The sequence below is a fragment of the Spodoptera frugiperda genome, chromosome 15, assembly GCF_023101765.2.
Source record: "Spodoptera frugiperda isolate SF20-4 chromosome 15, AGI-APGP_CSIRO_Sfru_2.0, whole genome shotgun sequence".
Lineage (NCBI taxonomy): Eukaryota > Metazoa > Arthropoda > Insecta > Lepidoptera > Noctuidae > Spodoptera > Spodoptera frugiperda.
In genome coordinates this window covers 7,710,482-7,733,886 of record NC_064226.1, presented here as the reverse complement: position 1 = coordinate 7,733,886, position 23,405 = coordinate 7,710,482, and the positions used below count along the sequence as shown (strand labels likewise).

General features: G+C 35.8%; 1 protein-coding gene across 9 annotated transcripts in view; it reads right to left on the bottom strand.

Moving 5' to 3' along the window:
• Positions 1-23,405, bottom strand: part of LOC118277827 (potassium voltage-gated channel subfamily KQT member 4) — a 46,181-nt gene that overhangs the window by 16,973 nt on the left and 5,803 nt on the right. For 5 of the 9 annotated variants that reach the window (XR_007705995.1, XM_050698582.1, XM_050698588.1 and 2 more), the window contains 10 exons: positions 20,840-21,013; positions 19,167-19,301; positions 18,406-18,488; positions 16,610-16,785; positions 9,430-9,558; positions 8,300-8,410; positions 7,911-8,098; positions 7,297-7,448; positions 6,440-6,505; positions 3,542-3,640 (listed from right to left, as the gene is read on the bottom strand). Coding sequence is in view for 8 of the 9 variants with exons in the window: in XM_050698582.1 (XP_050554539.1) it covers positions 3,542-3,640; positions 6,440-6,505; positions 7,297-7,448; positions 7,911-8,098; positions 8,300-8,410; positions 9,430-9,558; positions 16,610-16,785; positions 18,406-18,488; positions 19,167-19,301; positions 20,840-21,013 (1,313 nt within the window). In the remaining variant the exon portion in view is untranslated. The remainder of the gene's footprint in view (positions 1-3,541; positions 3,641-6,439; positions 6,506-7,296; positions 7,449-7,910; positions 8,099-8,299; positions 8,411-9,429; positions 9,559-16,609; positions 16,786-18,405; positions 18,489-19,166; positions 19,302-20,839; positions 21,014-23,405) is intronic. The other 4 variants (XM_050698584.1, XM_050698583.1, XM_050698586.1 and 1 more) reach the window with 2 other exon arrangements.

Sequence of the window (23,405 nt, the reverse complement as noted above, 5' to 3'; positions counted from 1 at the left end):
CTGTTCAACCGCCCCTCGTGGTTCAACTCGGGCCTAAATATCATTTTTATGGTTCGGACCTTAATAGTAGGCTCACAACGGACCTTGGTTCGTAACAAAGGAGCCTCGGTCAAACAATAACGGTCAATGATGTCATAAACAACACGGACACATAAATTCTTTCAGAGAAAATAACATTACTTACAATTAATTTGTTTACTCAGTTAATTACTTAGATTGTGAGTTTTATTACCAACGCAGGTCAAATTCTCCAGATTCAGGTCGATAAATAGGGGTGTCGGTGAAAGAAAAAAAACGTCCACATCAAAATAAAGGAGGTGAGTATTCTTTTGTTTTATTTAACCTACGAAAGGGAATAAGATAAGACAAAACCTTACTGCCGCTATTATGTAAATGTGACTTCTATTGTCTCTGAAAAATGCCCATTTAACCGTGATTTATATAATTATAAATTATTTTTTATCATAGAAATATTCTTTTACGTAACTAACATATACATTGTATAAATTGTATAGTAACAATTGTTACTATATAAAAACGAAGCCACTCTTACTAGTATATGATAACAAAAAAGAATATTAGCTAGCGAGCAGCGAGCGTTGGGTCCAATGTTGTGACAATAAGTTACTACAGCGTTTACCGTATGACATATTGTTAAATAAAATGATTCACGTTTCCTTTTTTTGAAATGCCACTGTTTGTAGGACATTACCATGAAAAGCTGTTGACCATAATTATATATCTATGTAAAAGAAAATCGTGTTAGGTACACTATTACTCATGAACGACTTAATCGATTTGCCTGGAAATCTTGCTTTAGGAGAAGCTTCAGGAGACGGATATAGGATACTTTTTGTTCAAGGATTTCGCGAAATTCCTATGGGAACGGGAAAAAAACGAGATTGCGCATACGAAGTCGCGGGCAGAAGCTAGTTATAACATAAAAGCAAGTAGTGTTAAGCACAATTGAGGTAGTTGTTGAACAATCTGATATTTATTTATGATCATCAAGATTAAGATTGTGTAGCGAGTACCAAATATCAAATCGATCTGTCGTCAGGAAGAAACAGGAAGGGGGTAAAATTCCAATGACTAAACTTGACCCAAATAAACAAACAAACAACCGGGGCAAGCTAAATAAAACCGTTTAATAAAAAGGACGTAGGACAGACTTCCGGGATAAAACTTGAAGACACCTAAGTTGTAATTTTTAATAAACATTGACTCCGAGACTCCGCCCTGGAAAGACTTTGACTCAAGAAGTTCCAAGTTCTGCCAGAAGTGAGATTATTTCACGCGGACGAAGTCGCTATATTATTTAGTTAGGTATAATTATCGTAATACCTTTCGTCCCCGAAGGTAAAACTCATAATTTCAATATAGGCACGATGTACACCCACTTTTCACCAGTTATGTTATGAGTCCTTTGTTATATAAAATATCAAAAAAAGATAAATTAATCCAACAATAAGTGATTACTTTATTTATAATCTATTGACAGTTAATAACACGAGTGCCGGTCCATATCGATTTCAGCCCTATGTTAGGTGAACAGAATTAAAATAAGCGTTTAATTTAATAACTCCGCCAATATATTGTATTCTAACATAATATATACCGAGTTTACACAATATTGTACTCTGGCTCCCAAACTGGGGCAAATTGTACGTAGGAGAGAGCAAACAAACTTTTTTAATGTAAACAAATTAATGAGCATCGTGGTGAAGTAAATATATTGGATAAGAAAATGTTGTAACACGCGGATTATAAAGTACTCGTCACACGAAAATGTTTGGACGGACACGGACGAAAGGATTTAGCTTTGAAGAAAAACGAGGCCCGTTCCCCTTATTTCGGGAACAAAAGCCCTTGAGCATAGCTTAGCTTATGGGTACCTATATATGTAGCCCCAAATAATTTTGCCTTCGTAAAGAATTATAAGTAGGCACAAATAGTTAAGAGACAACACAGGTTTATTAAAATAAGAAATATGTACGCTTTGAATTTAATAAAATATAAGTACCTGTTTTAACAATGTTTTGCATTACATTTTTAATGGGGTCTTATTAATATTTTCAGCACATTCAATAAACAGACACACTTAAAGGAAAAACAAACCATGGTGAGCACAATACACTCACAAATGCTTTTGTCAGCATACTCCAACTTTTTGTTGTACAAAAATGTTCATAGCATGTGCGCGCCATATTGTAAATATTACGCAATTTCTTCCAATTCATATTTACACTTTCGTTTTCCTTTACGCAGCTGTATTCGTATTAGGGAACCTGCACTATAAGGACTTTTCAAATTAAACAAACATTATGAGGTCGGAGTGTTGTTCATTATATGCTTTCCCAGCATTTATTACTTTAAAAAATGAACCTCTGTTATCATCAAAAAGTTATTTATTTACACAAGTAAGCTGCAATAATAATTGCTATATACATCTATGTATTTATGCTAATGTTAGCCTTCTTCATAAATTAGATTTTGTTTGTTGATACGATGATCGTATTTACACAAAGAAATGTGAGGGGAATTGTTACCGCCTTTCTCTCATAGTACCAAATCTTCGAGGTTTATGTGCGAGCTAGTAAGTACATATATAGCGTAGGGCACGAAGGCCGTAAAGATTAATGTAACATAGATAACAGGATATTTATTTGTTTAGCTATTTCAAGTATAACATAAATGGGTTAATGTACTTAATCAACGGCTACGACAACGAGGTTTCACCGCGTGCACGATTGATTATTATTTGTAGTAAGGAGGCAAGTAAAGATTCATGTGATTAGCACAGATAGGTTTTGAATACTTATTCACGTTCACAGTCCACACATTGCATTTCCATATTGTAGCATGCGTTATTGTGCCTAGGGAGATCACTGGTCCATGCTATATGCAATAAACATAAATATTATAGAATGCGTAATGCATACAAGTTATATAAGGCCTACTCACATATACCGACAATAAAACTATGTGGTATTGTAACAACATTTTATAGGAAATTAGTGTATGTACATTAAAGTCATATAAAATGTTGTTCAGAATGCAGAGAGCTACAGAACTACACGGCTAAGTACAATCAGGAACATTGTTGTGTAGATATTGTACACTCGAACGTACACAATCTAACTGGAACATGTGCATCCGATAGAGAAGTTACACACTATCAATACCTTACCAATATAAGTTTCCAATAGCAACGATGTCTAATATTATAAAGCGCGTGTCAATAGCTATACATACAATATACATGTATTTAGTTAGTAAATATTTTATACGGATTATAATTTATCGAATCTAAGTGGAAACTTTAGTGACATACATTACTCAACAGTCTAGGTGTCGGAAAGTACTGAGTGAATGTTTAAAATGTACACAATCTCATCAAACCACATACACTACGTATGTACATACATACACCTAGTGAAGAAATGTTAATCTACTCGAAAGCAACAGGAAGAGCATGTCAACAGACAATCAGTCTTGTCTAATACGAAAAACAGCTATTTGTTGCTTGTCCACTTCTTACCATCAGAGTTTTTCTTGGAGAGCGGTGTCTCTGCGACCGAGTCCTCGCTGTGTGCCGGTTGGACAGGCGGCGCGCGCGCCGGCCGGGCCGCAGTAGCGCCTGCCGACCCACACACACGCTCACTTCAACACTGCACCCACACCAGCTAAACTACCTCGGCTAGCTGACCTGCGCGACCCTACCCTGTGCTGATACTTCCCCGTACTTTTACGAAGCCACCCCACCACGTGATTCATTGTAATTACAGCGATCTATGCGCATTCCACATCAGGCTTTTCTCTGCTATGAACAAACCACCTAATGCCTATAGACGATAAAGAAAGGCTACACTTTTTTTATCGTTATTGAAAATTCTTTACTATGCTATTGAAGTAAAACTTAAGTCTATCATCATAGAGGAAATCTCCATGAGACTATGAGACTATCTTCGGAGTACGAGACCAAGTAGAACGCAGTTTGATAATAAGATTAAGTGCCTTCTCAGTAAAATTAATTTGTTTTGACTTTTGTTTTCCGTTATCCTATCGTCTTTTAAAATGCTAACTAATGCAAAATGGTTTTAAATGGTTTTAAACAATGTTCTTTAAATAAAATTTTCCGCACCGTATAGCTTATGCTAAGTAGGATTCGTCTTTAATTTTATTTTATATTACAGGGTTGCGGGAAACGTCTCAGACGGAGAATCCTTTTATATTATATTCTTTGAAGGAGAACGTTATCATTAGGTCTGAGCGCCGGTATAACAAAACCGTGATAAATATGTACAGTATCACTGACTTGTATTGTGTAATGTATAAACCAGAGCATTTGTACGTAGGCTCATTGATTTTATTACTAGATTGAGGAATTTCCTTTTTAATTGACTGAATAAAAAATGTAAAGGCTGCATCAAAGAAACACCTAAATAATGAGGTCAATGCAGCGGTTGCCATTTAATGTCTCGGGCAAACTATTGATCCGTTCTTCGTCTCTTTCTGACTAATGTGCAAACGTTTTATGAATGTAGCTTATCGTAGACACCTAAATTATATACGTACGTCAATCTTTAAAATATATATTTTTTTAATTTATGTAATTATGGAGCTAATTTTATGAGGACGATTTGGACTTAAGCTCGCACTGTGAAATGCTCACATTGTGAAAATGTGGAGACCGGTAAATGTGGGATAATGGGATTATTGTCTTTCCCTGGATAAATAAATAAGTCTTACAAACTCTTAATATAAATTGACGAAACAAAACGTGCGAGAATGTGGAGGGGAGTCGAAATACAGAGGCCGACTGTTTTTATGCCAACAAAAGTTGTTTACATACTAAAGGCGTTTCACATGTTTTTGTGATCACAGAATGGCCACTAGAGGATGATTATCTTAGTTTTTATTACGAATTAACTTCGAAAGTAACATAAAGACGTCGAATTCTTTTATGTAGTTGTTGACGTTGTTCATGAACCGTTCAGTTTTTAGAATGAGAACACTGAACACAACATCTAAGAGTTACATTTCATTTTAATAACTTCATCTTCAACTAATACTTGTTTGACATTTTTAGTCGCTATCTATTGCAGAGTAAATCTGACAACGATGTTTCAATTTATTCGCGAGAGATAAATAAAAAGAAAGATACATAAAAAGTGTTGAAAAAGATCTCGATCCCGCAAAGTCTGGACTTGGTGGTTTTATCACGTTTTGCTTTCAAAATAATACGTTCACAAAACCTCAACCTAGATTAACTTGAATTGTATTCAGTTGGATTATCAATTGAATTAATACTTCAAACTTTATCTCTAGATTGACTTGTATCATTTCCGAGGAGCCACCAAGTGTTGAGTCACCAAGCAACTTGTATGTTTTGTTTGGTGAGGAAAAAAGAAACAAATTATGTAACGAAATTTGTTTTTGTTTGTAGTGAAATATTGACTTGGTGTTTTCTAATACTGAGATTGACGTCAGTTGTCGTAATATCATAATATCAAATATTTTTTTGTTCATTCATATCTTTGGTTAATGTCAATAAACCTAGGTAAGTAGTGCCTTGAAGTGAGAACGAGAGAAACGATGACAAATGAAGACAGGCGGACGTCGACTGTAGCGAATGTGGCCTACAGCCTACAGCATCATGTGATAAGACTCAGATCTGTTATTGCGCTTGTTACCTATTTATAGTCTCATACGATCATCACCCACATACTTAAAATATTGTGATGATAAAATACCTATAAATATTTTACAGGAATCCTATGAACTATCTGGCATGCATAATAAAAAATGCAAAGCAGTGTAAATACTTAGTTATTATTTATTTAAGATATATGTAGTCGAACTTAAAATTACAAGCTCTTAAGGAAGCCATTCCAGTAACATGAGGTCGCTTGTATAATCTGGAAATTCATTGTGTGAACCGCGATCTATGATGCTAAATGAACGCAACTCTTGCAATCGGTATAAATTAACGAAATTAACATTTCCATTTTCCATTTCTCTAACTGTAGCAGTTAAAATACGCGGAAGCAATTTTATTTAGAAGCCACTCCGTCAAATGTAGGTATATAAAGCTTCTGACTGCGATACAAGTACAAGTAAGTACTGTAAAGTTTTCGAAGCGATATTTTAATCTACGCGGGTGCATTTTGATTCCAAAAAAAGTGAAAAATAATAGAAAGAAGTAGAAGGTAAGTAGGATGTCAGCAATCGTGTCTGGAGCTAAGAGACGTAGCCATTATCGCCGGAAGGTTGACATTTAGTCCGGGCTGAAAGCTACGTCAACATGTTCGCTTTTCGTGTATTCACATATTTCTGGAAAGTTTTTACTAATAAGAATCAACAAGAAACGCAGCGGAAGTTTATCGACTGTAATATTGTCATGCCATAGTGCCGTCTAAAATATTTATAACAGAACCTTTAAAGCAGCTTTTCCAACAATGTAGTAGACAACACGCACGGTCCCCTCCCGACGTATGATTATCTACGGAACAGGGCAATAAATGACATCACACTCCATTCCACTAAGCTCTTCACATGTCACACACACTGCACAACACTGCGCTAATTAAAACGGCTCGTCAATCTACAGAGTGTTGATGAATATTTGTCCTTTTTGTTGTGTTAGCAATTGAAAAAAGTTGCGATTCGAGTGCACCATGTTAATGGCTTGTAGTATGTATACATGATGAATGTGACGGCGAACATTTATTATATGTATTCGATTGGTTAAGTCCCAGCTTGTCGTATATTTAGAGATCTGCTCGCTTTGTTTTTTTGCCGATATGTTGTCGTTTGTTTGTTCGGTTTCCTTCTTCTTTTATTTTCTTCGTGTTGTTTTATGGTCTCATGGTTAAACAGCCAATTAGGATTCTTGTTGTTAATTTGGTAATCTTGTTCATGGCATCCAAAACTTTCTGGACTAAAGGTTGCAGTTAATGTTAGTTACGTATATTTTATTGACTCTTGTTGGTCATCATCATTGCTGTGTGGTGTTTACCAATGAAAGTGAGCGAGATCGTGCGGTGCCTAGTTATGGTTTCCCGTGTTGTTTATTTATGAAGTGAAAATATTTGGTGGAATTGATTACCGCGATTATGATCATGTATTGTTTAAATGTACCTATGTATATTATATTGAAAAGATCATTACATCATTAATTAGGTAAATTTGGAAACATTAGTTTGTCACTTACAATATAGATTAAATTTCTAGTTATTAAGGTAATTTTATATAAATAGTAATTAGGAATAAACATGATACAAATAATCTTACCCAGATTTTCTGCGCTGGCATTGACATCGTATCTATGCGCGGGCTTGGAGTGCGGCGCTGGAGAGTGCAGGGACGTACTCTTGTGGCGGCGGATAGTCGGCAGGCGCGACACAAAGGATGCATTGTTCTTGAACGACGCACTCATCACGCGGCTGTCAAATACACACATACTCGTCACTACTCGCTGTTAAGCCCTCCGTCACGTTTCATAGTGTAAGTGGGGGCACTACTGCTTGTCAGATTTTATTATTGTCAATATAAAAGAGGGATAAGTTTTAACCCTGCTACCAAAGAGATGCTAATTTACTTCAGGATGTTTGGATATAGGTATCCTTTTTTTACGCATTATTTAAGAAAATAGTTTTTTTTTAATTTATCAAGATTACAATCATGACATAAAGTAAATACTTTTTAAATAACAGCTGTTTATAATTTCGACCCAGAAAATACATTTCCATTTTGCTTTGTAAATAATCAGTTAGAAATCCTACGTGGAAGAATTCGTTTGATTCTGTGGTTAGTTTATAAATAGGTAAAATGTTAAAACAGAAAATTCTAAGAATCGCATTTATTTTGCTGTTTTGTTGCTTGAAAAAAAGATAACGATGACCTACCTGGCTTGCGGACTAGGAAGAGGTACTTGGTGTATTTTCCAAGTGGCCACACTCATGGAGTGCTCGTCGGCGGCGTAGCACCGCCACAGCGCCTGGATCAGCGTTGCAGCCGGCTGACGTCGCCGAATCATATGTTTCTGACGTTGCTGCTGTTGGACTTTGAGCGCAAAACCAGAGCCCAGTATTCCCTGTTCATAACATACATCTATATCGATTACATCAAATCAAACGTTGTGGATACACAGGAAATTGCCAACCTTGTCAGTGACACATTAACATCCACCTAAAAATGTAATTCAATACGGGAAATTGCTTTAGCTGTATACTAAACTTGTAAAGGAATATAAGCAGTGATTGAAAGAGTATTAGATAAAGTAAGTGGTCCTCACGGCGGGCAGCGCGAAGAAAGAGATCCCGAGCAGTGCGCAGAAGGAGGCTATGAACTTGCCCTGCCAGGTCTGCGGCACCATGTCGCCGTACCCCACCGTGCACAGCGTGATCTGAGATTACGATAACAACTTAACACACAACCGGGTATTAAGCCAGCTCGTCAGTTACTCGCATAATATATCAAACTAAAAAGCCTTTTATGTGTTATTTTTTTTATATTTTAAACGACAAAATAATAACAATCAAAAGCGATAAAACATTGTTTCGGCTCGATGTCAACGAGAAGAATGGTTTGAGAACATATACGATTAGGTATAGGAACTAATCTGTCTGGGTAGACTGCCAGATTTTTTTCTTTTTTATGGAAGAAGCGGATAAGTCGATATGGGATAAGCCGGCAAACGAACAGACGGATCATCTAATGGTAAGTAATTGGCGCTGTCCATTGACACCCGAAACACCAGAGGCGTTTAGCCGGGGCCGGGGGCCATTTAAGGATTTGAGGATTGAGGATTTGGGAATTGGGCCCTCGGTGACATCATTCACATTGCGAAATCATCGCTAGCGTTATTTTACGCCGGTTTTGTATGAGGCCGTAGTATCACACCCTGGTTGACCTGGCCTATTTGTGGCGAAGCATGGCTCTCTTAAAAGATGAAGAATTTATGTTTCTTTTTTCATAAGTGAATACATTTTTGTGTTGAGTTCCATGTCGACCACAACATACATTTTAAGTTTATTTTTACTAAACGGTTATCAAACAGTTAATTATTTAGCTTACCCCGTTTGTTTCTTTGGGTAAAGTCAATGAAATTTTACTCCCTTTCTGAAGACAGATCGATTGTATACTTGGTAGACACTCTTAATATCGATGATCATACAATATAATCTATGTTTTTCCACAACAACTTCCATTATGAATATCAAATGAAAGGGCTGGATTGCTATAATAGAGCTCATTGAAACTGTTTAACATAAAACATATTTTTTACTTGTTTATAAGTGAAGAGTTGTGTAATTCGCTATCATGATACATTTTTTATCAATTTTAATCAAATGTCACTCAGATAAAATAAGCTAATTGTGTAGTATGCTATCATATGAAGCTAATATATAATGGAATACTCACCACACCCCACCACAAAGCCTCGGCAAAATTTTTGAACTTTGTGTCGGCGACGTCTTTTTCAGCTAAGTATACCAAAAATGAGGCGAATATCAGCCCAAGGAACCCAATGTACAACGTCGTTATTAATTCCTGAAACAAAATTATTGCTTACTCTATTTTTATGGGTTATCAACCGTACCTGCTTCGGTTTTAAAGTTATATTTAAGGATTTTCCCTTTAATGGGACTGGTAGAAGTTACCAAGTAATTTCAAGCAATTTCGCGCAACAAGAAAATCTATATCTATACATATAATAAAACTGTAGAAATGTAAATTCTGTACATTTAAAAATAGTAAAAAATAAATAGTACGTTACTAGATAGTATTACTATACTAACCCGAAAATGTGATAAAAATGTTTTATCTGTCTGTCTGTCTGCATCAATAATAAATCAGTATAACAATATGAGTCATCAAATAATAATTTGACACAAAAGTAAATTGATTTAGATTATCCGTCCCAAATTAGTGGAATTAATTAAAAGATACCATTTAGTCGTGTTTCTGACTATAGAAGAGTACGCAAACCTGTAAGTCGTTAATTATACCTATACACTACATACATAAGTATCACTTAAATTCAATTAGTACCTTTTACAATAAAGGTTACACGACATAAATGATCAAGACCTTACATAATTATAATTTTCCAACAAAAGCAAGGTAAAGTGTAATGGTGTAGTGTGGCATGACATGACGTAGTGGCACGACCGTAGCAATGCCTTAGTAGACGTCTGTCGGCGCCGCGCCGTCCTAAAGGTCACAGTTCAAAGATGCCATTGCGATTGCGAACTTATCGATATCACTGTGTTAATGACTTCAACTACATACCAAGCAGATTATATTCTTATTGCACAAGTTTTTAAGTCTCAAATTAAATTAACACTAAACTGAAAAAAATACGCATGAAGGGTCCTTGAACCGCGATAAGTATTCGCCCGAAAGTCTTTTATAAGTTTAATAGTTTAAGTCTAAGCAGTTTTTAAACTAGAAAGTTAAATTAATATATAAAAGAAGGTTACATAGCACACTAGCAATCGGATAGTTTTACAAAACTATGTATAAGCACAAAACTCTAAAATTCACGTACAAGCAACATGGTGACCGGTGCTGTATAAATTTTCAAGTTGAGTAGGTAATATTGTCTTGAAGTGGGGGCAGCGATCCTATTAGTAAAGCAGGGTTACTGAATAGTGTAGGTGCATTCTGATTACACTCCTAGATCGTGTGTGCTATTGCTGTGGAAGTAGCCATTGTCGGAGCCAACACAAAATATTTATCGCTTGTTCTTCGGTGGGGAAAAATTACAGGTACACGTCTCAGAAGAAATTCAGGAACATGTCAAATATGTATCCGAAGAATGCGAACATCGAGCGCCATTGAGCGAACGACGTAAGAAGGGATATATGAAAAACGAAGAATTCTAAATACATACCATGCATTTCTACCGCGCCGAGTTATTTGATTATTTCATATGTTACATTTCCCTGTATGTATACCTAGGTATATCAGATATCTCAGAGTATACATGGGAATTATAACATAACAGACGTAATGAGAGCAAACTAAACCTGCCTCCCCTGGGACACACCTGACATGTTGCATGTTGTGGCTAGTCCAAATATTTGTCTACAAAACACAACACTTATTTATTTTATGTGCCTACTAATGTTTGTATATAAACGTTTGTTTGCGAAACAAACACAAATTGCTGCTTGTGACAAGATATTAGTCACAATAGACCGAGTAAAAATGTTGGCAAACTTAGTCAGTCTTAAGTAACAAAAGCTTTTGTTCATTAATCTGACATGCTGTTATAAATTTTCATCGCCGAGCTACGTACGCTGACTAGGCAAGTTACTGCAACATTTTTAATAGAAACTTTTTCTTTAAAATTGTAGATGGCGGATTCGGCTTTATTTTTAAGTAAGTGAATGAATTTTATACAATATTATGATGAAAACGAAATTGGAAATAAACCAAATGTTTATATATATTTCCTGAGTGAACACCTCAACAGCCGTAAAGTCGAAAAGCTGAATTTTGTGGCTCAAATTGTTACTTACACTAAAATATTGCGCGAGCAGTTTTGGTATCGAGAACGTCCCTCGAGAGTAAGCAACTCCGCACACATATAAACTATTCATGACGTAAACAGCCGAATAAAAGTCGTCCGTATTAAAGCTGATATTAGATATTAAATTAGCACCCGGCTGCATTGAAACGGGATGCCGACGTTTGTGTTTGCTTTAGAACGAAGCGTTCTGAAAGTCAATATTGTAGAAGCGAGGAACGCGCCAGTTGCTCCGGTGTATTTGCTCTGCATTGTGATCATGCAACTTTAACCTGAAGTGATTGTGAGTAGATATTGAGTCTCGTTGGCGGCGCGCCGACAACGTCACCACCTCCACTACCTCCACTACTACACCACTTGAACGGAGGAAATTGCGACGAGAGCGTTGGCGATGCTTACTTAACAACGCTACTTTGATACGGACGCCTTTCTTTTTATATATTCCTTCTAGTAAAGTATGATATTTCTGCTGACGTGACAGCAAACCGTTGTAAAATACATATTGGGTAAAGTAAAGTTAACCTTTTCTACAATTATTGAGAACAAAGGTCTGTTGTTCAATAGAAAATTGCCTATGTCTAAACATTGCATTGGATTGTTAACTTTTGACAACTACAGTAATTGGATAAAAAGTGTCCATGCTAAATTAGCGCCATAATTATTACTACGACCACCGCTACGACAGCGGCTACACCTGCTACGCGCAAGGTCGATGCGTGCTACGAAAGTCCCTACACGCTGCTACGAACACCATGCCAGTTACGGACCAATTTATCTACAATGACACCATTATTAACTATGTCGATTTTAAACTTATTTTGTTTTATTGCATAGATACACAATATTGTCAATTCGCCAATTTTCTCGCCATTCAAAATCTAATTCTTTTTAACTTGTTAACATATTAATAAACATCCGACTTAAAAAAATCTGAATAGGGAATCTTTCCATGAAGAACATTTTACTTTGAAGTCGCTGAAATATAATTTCGCAGCAAGATCATTTTGTGACGAGAAAACACGGAAATGAAAAGCAGTGGGTACTTAATTTACATCATTTTTCTTTTTAGCGCTATCTCGGTTAAACGCTCGACTTTTTAGGAATTCCTTTTTCATTTTATATTTATGATTACCTCGTTGGTGCAGTCTTCACAGGCTGAAAACTGTAGTCTGCACTTATGCGATTGTTATTACTTGTACAAGGAGGAAAATGTACGCTTTACTGTTATATTCCAGGAAGAAATAAAGTTAATGAGAGACATTGTATTCCTTTTCCCTTTATTAATTCAACTATTTCTTCTTTATTGTCATTATTTATTGCTATGAACACTACCTATTCCTTGTACACTACCAACTAGAAGTGGTTATTCAAAACTACATTTACAAGAGTTCTACAACGTACATAAATATGTTATATCACTTAAACTACCATAAAACGAAATAGTACAGTTTGAAGAGAACATTACCAACGAATTGTGACTAGCGACAAGCTTTGCGACTGGCCTCGCTCCATATACATTCGTCAACAGATACGTCTCAAATACAGAGTAGTATCTTCTCTTACATCCATTAAATCTAACCGTCTAAGGTAAGGAATAATTCCCATAAATATTAATGAACATTCACAACAATAATTGTACGTGAGAAGTATATTGATGACCTTTGAAAGGTGCGGTAAAAGGTGAGGTGCTCAGTATTTGCAACCGGTGGCCCTCATTTATGAAATATGCATGAATCTGGAGCAAGAGAATGAGGAAACTTACTGCTTTTTGTTGTAAGTTTTCTCATAGGAAAAGCGTATGCTATATTCATTACCGTCCAATAAAATCTGTAATAATACAACCCTTTGTTGTGTAATTGAGATAAATACTTCACAATCACAGCTACAGGATTTTCATCCTGTTTCTAAGTGTTAATAAAATAAGATCCTAATTAGTTAAGACTGAAGGGTTAATTTTATCTTTGATCCATTTGTACAAATGTGTTTCTTTGACCTTTACGTGCTTAACATCAAGGTGATAATTTTCTAACGCTCATCGTTTTACCGGCTTTTTACGTCATAGGTGCATATGTATGTATATCATAGGTGTATTGTATGGCGTCAAATGACGTTTGAATGTTTAATGTATTATTTTATTACCGTTTTATTAATAGCATAAGTATAGAAGGTACTTTATTTTTAGTATCTAAATGTTTGGGAGAATAACGCGCCAACACCGTAAATATCTATAGACTTCAGTTTGTTAATGTTCAGTAGTTAGAAAAACATATTTATTTATGTGCACTGTGCAAGTGTGCACATATTTCAACGTTTCTTTGCCCAGAAACAAAAACAATCATCCAAGTACTAATAAACATGGCCGCACATTTTTAAACTACCACGCGATGCATTGAGGCGAATTATTGCATGACATATCGCTTTAGTTCAGTGTGTACTTGATTGTGATAGCCGTGGATTCATAAAAGTTTTACATTCTGTATGTGCACGTATAACCAACTTTACAATATTACATTTTAAATCAAATATAACATATTCCTTTTGAGTTTAAAAGGAGATGTGAAATCTTAAAAGTCATGTATGTAATAAAGAATAAACAAGAGCCATATAAATCTACTGGCGCATGCATCTCGAACGAGATGTACAAAGCGCATTATTCAATGGTCGTAATGGAATCACTGAGCAAATTGCATTATTTAATTTGTCTGAGGAAAAATATAAAATTGAAGTAAATAAGTTGTGCTACACAAATATCTGCAATGAAATATTGTTGGCACTTTTATGCTTGTCCTACCATTCGTTTATTTATGTTTAGGGTCGTGATCACTACACTTCATTAGTATCTCGTTAAATACCCGTTACGTAAATTGTTATAAAAGTGCTCCACTCGGCAATCTATTTACGATTACTCACGGATAGAAAAACAGTTTGTTATTCGCAAGTCTAGTAACATGGAGAACCGTGTTGGCATACTTATGTTTAACGTCTGCTAATTAAAAGTAATTACGTTCCTATATAACATTGTGTAGTTATGTTCGGGGTTTTACGCGGATATTACCCAATTTGCTTTTCATAAATTACTACCTACTTAATTAAATTGGAGAAAGTTAATTTCCTATAAGTAATTAGGAATTTTGTGATAAGTGTACCGAATAAAGAAACGCATAGTAATATAGTGTACAGGATCATAATTAATATATGTGAATTGTGTATTATTAATTGATTTTCAACGTCGCTGTATGCAATAAAATTTGATTGTGTATGAATTCGGATGCTTATCGTAACGGAACATGTCGTAAAGCTTGGATATGGGAATATATTCTCGCTACGTGCCAATAATAGGTTTAGTTGTCTCTGTCGGTCATTCAATCACGGTATATTTTCAACGGGCTCTGTATGTGGGTTGCCGAGATTTATCGTAAATATATTTTTATTTATTTTTTACTAAAAGGGTAATAAGATATGTAGGTATTATAGTCGTAGATCGATGTTCGATCGATTATTAATACGAAATAAAATTCGAAAATATAATTTACATGTATACGACCATAATAGAGTATGCGAAGGTCGGACCGTTGGATTTGTGAACAGGTGACAGGTGAGCTTTGCATAAATGTAGAATATTGTTGTCTTAGCATCTTTACAAACATCTCTGTAACCACGGGCTCACAATAAAAAGTTATATACAACACAATAGAGTTGAGTAGAGGTAAAGTTTATAAGTATTTCGTGTTTGTGTTGGCGAATAATGGATTATATGCATAACAATCTAGTTTTATATTAATGCCGAGAGTGGACGAGACTGAAATACTCCGGAATCCCACAGTTCAAAGCGGTCCGCAATTTTTTGCCGGTTAGTGCTACGAGGAAAATGAAGTTTAATTAAACAAGAGACCCATTTGTAAATACAAGGGACATAGTTTTTAGCCAAATAATTTGTCAGTGAATTCATAATCTCTGGAAAATACCCATTTGAGGTCAAACCAAAGTTAGACAACGTCAAACAAAAAGGTTTTCTGATTTAAAATAATACGGGAGGTATTTCTATATTAATCCCTTACATTTCTGATCTAAAACCTGTCCAGAACGTGTGTCGAAGTTGTGTATCCTGCTCGTATACCTTCGTCACGGCCGAAGTTATAAATGTAATGTATGGCGCCTATTGTATGGCGGCGGCGAGTAGACTAGATTACGGTTCCGTTCGTTTTCCGCAGTCGGTCGTGGCCTAGCTATGCAAATTTCTTGAAAAACGCTATCACAAAGAACTGCCTCCGACATAAGTATAAAAGTAAGTATAGTCTTTAGTAGCTACACGTTTTGCGCTTTAGTTGATAGCTTTATGGATCCACCAATATCGACTGACATTTTATTTTATGTTTTTGTTGTTGTTCGACGCGCCGCGGCTTGATTACTACTCTCGTTTTTTCGTCTCTATTTACAATGTAAAGCATCTCCATTTAGGTATGTAAGCAGGTTGACAAAATTCTTTATTGTTTGTCCCAACGAAAGCTACAGTTATGTGAATATATATGGCAATGATTCGCAGTGGGACGTGTAGCGTAAATCCGCACGAGTCAGTTCTATTAGATTACGAATAATATTGTACGGCTGTGTGCCCTGCGGGTGATTTTATCGAAACTATAGCTGTATGGTATAATTGTATTATTGTGTTAAGCAGGGGGAGATATAGATTTTTGCAGCGATCTGTTCAAGCAGTATACAGTGATTCTAGAGCCCGTCTTAGTCCGAGCAACGATGCATACTGATTCACATATCTATTGCGGCTTCAAGATCGAGACAAACAGTCTCGCCAGATAATCTCGTTCGTTCCTAAATTATCGCATAAAATAAGAAAGATATCTGCGTTCAGAAAAGAACAATTGATAGAGAGAGTGGCCAATTCAGTTTTATTATAGCCCAGTGTTATTCGACAAAGCGTTGTCATTTTTCATTGTTATTCAGCGAGTGAGTCCATTATCTCTTTGTGTCTTTTGTAACGTGTTATTAGGGTAAAGGAATGAATATAAGCTATTAGTTAACGTGATCTTATCGTTACGGTTAATTAATTACCTGCCGATGTGCGTACACTACGGAGCCGAGGAGTTTCCAAGTGCCACCGCGTCGGTCCATGCGCACCATGCGCAAGATTTGGAAGAATCGCAGTCCACGCAGGGCAGACGCTGCGAACACCTGCCCCGATGAACCCATACCCAGCACCACTACTGATGCCAATATTGTTGTTACATCTGTACATAAAACGGTTTATCAATTCTAGTACACCAGAAGTGCCAGAAATCGATGTTGTATTGAAACATGGAATAGAAATCAGAAAACATTAAAAATCAACCAATGAGTTAATGTCAAAATATTTACCAAGAATATTACTCTCAAGAAATCTGTCTAACAGAAATATTTTTCAGTAAAGTTAAAGCGTGATCAAACAGCTTCTACAAAATCATGACGTAAATATTTTATTGCTTGTCCATAAATTAAATAAAAGAAAAATCGAACAAAGGAAATTTAGACAGAACAGAGAGCGTTTTAATATTAATGCAGGGAGCCGGGAGGTATCCCATTTCGTGTCTAGCTACTGGTATGCAGGAAAGAGGAAAAGGGGTAATTACGTAGTAAGTTACAGATTGGGGTTTCTAAGAAAAACAAAGCAGTGAATTTCTCTGTTTCAGTTATAATTTTTTCGTGTACGTAATTTAATAACTCAATGTTTTCTTATAGAAACGGTTGTTCCTACTGTACTAAATGAACCCCATGAAGTTTTAAGTTGAATAGCTTCGGCCTTCTATAATATTAAGATTGACTATTAAGCCTCCATAAATTTATGAAAGGCCCATTCTTCGTTAATTGGTTTTGCAACAGAAATCAAGTTTTTAATTTTATATTTGAAACGGCCGGGCCAAACGGCAATGGTTTGCCACGCGAATGTTTGTGCTTTAACATTAATATATAATTGGGTAGGAGGGCAGTGTTCATTTTATTGTCGTCGTCGGCGGTAATATCGTGCGGCCATGTGAGGCGGCAGTGCGGCCACTACGGTCTCGAGCGGCCGGCTCCCCAGAGAGCGCAAAGCGGTCGCACGAAACTGGTGTCAAGGGAGACCAGCCCGAAAATGCGAAGGTCATAGCGGATTGCTCGCACCTGAAATAGGGTCACTTCGTCACGGTTTATAGACAAAACGTGACTTTTACTTGGAAATGTTGAAGATGAAAGTACATAGGGCGCATTTTTCCAACTCCCTTCTTTTATGATATTTTTTGGCATTCTCTAGACATTTTCTTTGACGATTCGTGAAGGTCGTTGAGAATTGTATTTCTTCTGTTTTGTCCTTTGTACGCCATGTTTGTTTATTTGATATAGCCACCGTGAGTTTTGTCTGGTCTATTGTTTGTCTTTTTACACGCCACCGGAGCACTTTTTATTTCGGTAAACAACATTTAAATAAAATACTGTTTCTACATGAGTATTATGTACACAGTATGACAAAGTCAACTTTAATGTATCGACTAGATACTATAGCTAGTATCTACTTGTAAAATTGTCATTGTCACAAAACTTAGATTTAGATATGCTTCTGTATATCTACACTTTATTATAAAGAGGAAAGATTTATTTTTTTGTTTGTGTTGTTGTATGTAGTGTTAGTGATTTTATTTCACAATAAATATAACATAAGTACTAAATCAATTCTAATAAGATTTGATACAGCCGTAGAATATAGAAGAGAATTCAAAAACTCAATTTCTGCCAGAAGTGATTATTACACGCGGATGAAGTCGTGGGGAACAGCTAGATTATTATTATTTTAAATTTATAAAGTAACTATAATTTAAATAACATTTTGAAAGACTCACCTATAATACAAAACGGTCGCCTCAAAAATTTGAGGCGACCTATTGAGCCTTGATACCGGGATCTGCATCCTGACGACCATAACCTATAAAAATAGTGCAATTAATACAGGCTATAAAAAGTATTATAATCGTTTCAAAATAAACACACTAACTACAAATTTGTGTCATTTCAATGCGCAGGTTTCCACTCAAAAAGATTTCAACATAGAAACGATTACATTTTTTGGTAATAGACATTTAAATTGCCGCGTTTCATGCAAAATTTGCTCCATAATTTTGGTTGTTAGACAGTGAAACTGAATCATATAATAAAAACGAAAGGAATTCTGAGCTCACTGGCGTGTCACTGTCATTGTGCAGCTGACCCGTGTTACCGTGTTACTCTAGCGCTTGATAGATAGATAAAATAAATAAAACAAAAGAAAATATTGGACGGGGAGCCACTGTAGGCAGAGTAATCCGTCTACTTTGAGTGACGAATTACCTACTTGTGTACTTCACGAGCACAAAGCTCTCAGAACTTATCTATGAGAGCGTTGTTTATTGTGTATCCACAAACTAAACACAGCCGCTGTAAAACTATAACTAGTCGAATTGAAACTTTCGAGATTGGCAGCTCTTTGTGCACCGTTTATAGCATTGAAAGAGAACTTGCCAACACTGCATAAACAATTCACGATCCAATTTTCATCAAATTAATTTATTAGTATCGTAGTTTGGTAGCTTTGTGATTAGTAAATTATTTCTATTGTAAATCTTACCTTAAAAAGAATTCGATAGCGAACCAAATTACAACTACTGTCTCCATGTAGAAAAGGACAATTCCTGCTTTTGCTTCGTATTCTTCAATTGTTGAGAAAACTGACAGCGATAAACACATGAACACCATCAGAAATCTGTGCAGAGAAAAATTGCGTTTAAACTTTTATGAACTTAACGTAAATACGTGAATGTAGGACGTTGGATTGCAGGTAAAGCGATCAGAATCTGACGTAATCCAATTTCGACACTGAATATGTTAGTTGATTGTCGGATGGAATTACGAATGTTCCTATTTAACTCCAACGATTTAATTCACAGCTGTAGCGTGTAACTGCATGAATTTGATTACATGGAAAGATGCCGAATCTATAATTAAGGTGATGTAGTAATCATACCTTTACTTCTTGAATACTATAAAAGATTAAAAACTATTTAAACGCGAGTTATTTTATATGGAAGATTAAATATTTTTACTCACATACGTACATTGGTTTTTAAGCCATAATTTCAGTATAATATTTTTCTTTAAAATTATCTTAGAAAGACACAATATATTTTTTTCACTATGATGGCCAGAGATGACGTAGACTAAGACACATTGGCAAAGACATAATGTTAATGAAGAAACAATAATACTTTAAACGGAATGTATTGTTCAGTGATGTGGTTTTCAGTCAAATAGTATAGATATCTATTTGTATGAATAGTGGAAAAACCAACCAGACTGTTAGCGGAATTGACAGTATTGTCACTTTAATTATCCTAATCTTTGTAACTAATGAACACGCTAAACAATTCTATAATGAGAACAACTTCCTCAAAATACCTCCCTTGATATTTGTAAACGACTGTTTCATGATAATATGTTTGACATAAAATACCGGATAAGTAAGGTGATTAAGTTTTATGCGTTCTAGGTCATGCATGTCCACACATGTGTTTGTTCCACACGTGTTTATTGTGTCATGATGTCATAAACCACGATACAACTGTAATCCAGCATAGTTTTCTTGCCAATATTTTAACATTGAATGCTATTTTAGTGATTTTTTAAATAACAATTTTTCAATTAGGCGTCTTCTTTTTTTAAATTCTCACGCGTTGGCGAAATGAGACGTCTACACATTGATAAACACATTAATGGTCTGGAAAACTGCTTGTTTATTTTATGTATAAAGTGTATAGAGACTAGTCTGACTCAAAGTTTATTAAATATTGGTCTTTTAGTGATGGGATAAACAACTTGTTTCAAGATTTAAAAATCCATTGTAAATATTTGTTAATATAGTCGGTCTTAGCTGTAGCTACTAAAGAATGAATAGGTCTCGGATCAACACGTATTGAGCTTTGAATGGTTTATTCAGTAATATGATATTGTGAAATATTTGTGTCATCCTATGAGCAAGAAAGTACATTTGTGGACATCGCCAGGGTGTTAAGTATCGCGGCGTAAACAACGCGTTACACTTCCGTTTGTTTGTTTTACGTATGATTGATGCTACAAAACATTGATATTAGCTGAATTTTCGGCTTTCATCGAACAGTAATTACTGTCTGTGAACGACAATGTCGTTAGTTTACGGTGATTTATGAAATCCATATAAAATAACTTACGCTTGGGTACGAGAATGTTCAGAATGTTGAAATGGTTTTGGAATGTCACAAAACTTACACGATCATATGATAAAGGACTGCTTTAACACCTCTAGGCCGTTCAAGGAAATTGTAGAACTTGGACTGAAGGCGGCGGTAACGCGCGTCGCGTCGCGTGGCGCGGTAGCTGAGCGGTTTGCCAAGTAGCGACATCCGCGGCGTCGCCAGCCGGTCGCCGCCACTCTTACACTCACTGCAACCAATGACACCGCAGCTACGCACAACTGAGCCGCACCACATGTTTTCATTTCGCATGCATCAAATCAATTGTTGGCGGAGGTGTAGCACTGCGCACACAATTGCTAACCCTTACCACACCTCCACAGAATCGGGCCACACCAACCCTCGGCTAATTACTTGCTAGTTGGGTACTTACAGACCGACTTAACTGGTGACCTATGATATGCATCTATTGCAAGTCCATAGTCCTTGTAGCATGCAGGTACTTAAATTACTATCTAGCCAAATATCAAAATGCGCAGTGAGGTCGGTTTGTCAGTACCTATATACCTATTTATTGTTTTACCAGCAACTTCGTTATGTACGCCTAGTTAATTAGAACTATAAAAGAAATTATAATTGAAGCTATCACGGCAGTTACAATTTTAAGGGTTGGTAATTTATTAGAAGAGTTTGCTCTCGGGATTATAAGCAATAACGGTCTCTCGACGGTCTGTATAATTAACAATGGGTTTACACATTGTACATAGGTATATCAACAGTGAATTTACTCCTAATTACAGTAAATAAGAATATTAAATTCATGAGAAGAAGTGCTAGACAGAAAGCCATGATTGATTTGGTGTGTTCGTGTTGTTATACTCAGTTAGTGAAAGGAAATATTATTATGCTACATGAATATTATTAGGATTCTAGATGTGCTTTATTGTGAGTTAATACTGAGGTTAAAAACAGTGTGCACATGTGCTAACAGGTAAATGTATATAAGGTTAATATCAGATTGCCAACCCTGACGAAAATTAAATAAATTCAGTCAAAAGCCATCTCGCCATTTTATCTTCTATGTAAATTATTCAATTCTCTTTCATTTTATGAAAAAATACGTTTTCAGTGTTTACTGCGACCCGAGGAATAATGTAAAAGTTGAAATGAATATTGAATATGTCTACTACTATAATTATTATTGTACTAATTTTAATCCCTTTAATAGGTTCTCGGTGATTGCTGTAAAACTGACAAAATAAAATTAGAATTGACTTTGCAGCGTAAAACAGCTTTAGCAGAATTAAATTCAATAAAATCGCGTGCCGTGGAAACTCTGAGTGCTTTGTTCAAAACAATTCTGCTGCCGCGGCGTCCGACGTACGACACAAATATAAAATACAAAACTAAGCAAACCAACCCTACAGAAATATACATAGCTATAAAGTTAATTACCACCACACCGACCCAAATTTAATGCTTTTCTAACATATACTAAGCACAGAATAATATTTACCATCGCATTATGCACCGTTTGGAAGGAAAACTGAGTGAAAGCGGTTGTTATATGTAGTAAAACCTTAAGATTTTAGTTTTACTGCGAAACATGAGTTTGAATTAAGCTGGTTTGGTAACAATTATTGTTGATGCGTTATTGTAGTGAGCCATACGAACACAAGCTGGTGGCGTTACGTATCGTAAATGCCCGTTGGCGCGACTACAGTTCAGTTTATCAACACGGCGGAAAAGCGATGAAATCGCGACGATAAACTTGCCTCTGCTCGGCGGAGACGATGCTATCCACAAACATCATATAACTTCTAGCTACCAACCGCTACGCGTCAGCTTTCATTTTACGAAATTGGATAGTTGCTACCCTTTACGAAGCGTAATGTAACTTATACATACGTGTATAAATAAATATATCCACAGCTGTACTAAAATACCCTTTTGTGTGAATATTGCAGAATACTTTTTCGGCAAAAATGTTCTATATTGGTTCCATAAAAGGTTTTGCATAATTAAGTTGTTACTCAGTTACGCTACGCTTCATATAGGAGTCATACATAAACATTCCCAACACAAACTACTGCGAACACAATCAATCTATGAAGCCAGAACAAAGGAATTCAATATTCAACCCACACAACGAGGAGCTACAGAGAGGTAGCTCCGCTCCCTTTTAAAAATTAAAACTATTCTAATTACAGTTTTCCAAGTTACTAATACAAATATGGTAATCATAACGATTCAACTTCTCGTAGGAATAACACCAAGGCGTTATTATTTTGTAACAAATACCTTTGTAACACATGTTCCTAGCACAATCTATCATACGGCATATAAAAATAGATTCTCTACTTATGCATTTACAAACTTTTTTAGTAAATTATTTAGGCAACCATAAATAAACTAGGTTTTTTTTTGTTTTCGCCCCATGAGATATTGTGTGAATATTTAGTAGTGAATGTATAACGTGACCTCAATGTGAAATTAAGCATACGAAATTAGCCACAATTTTGGGTTAAGTATAAGCTGTTTTCATGACATTTTATGGTAGGAATTTATTCAGTAGATGATTACGAAAGTTTAGGTACTACCTTCTATGTCCTCTTTGTAGATAGGTACATAGACAACTTGGC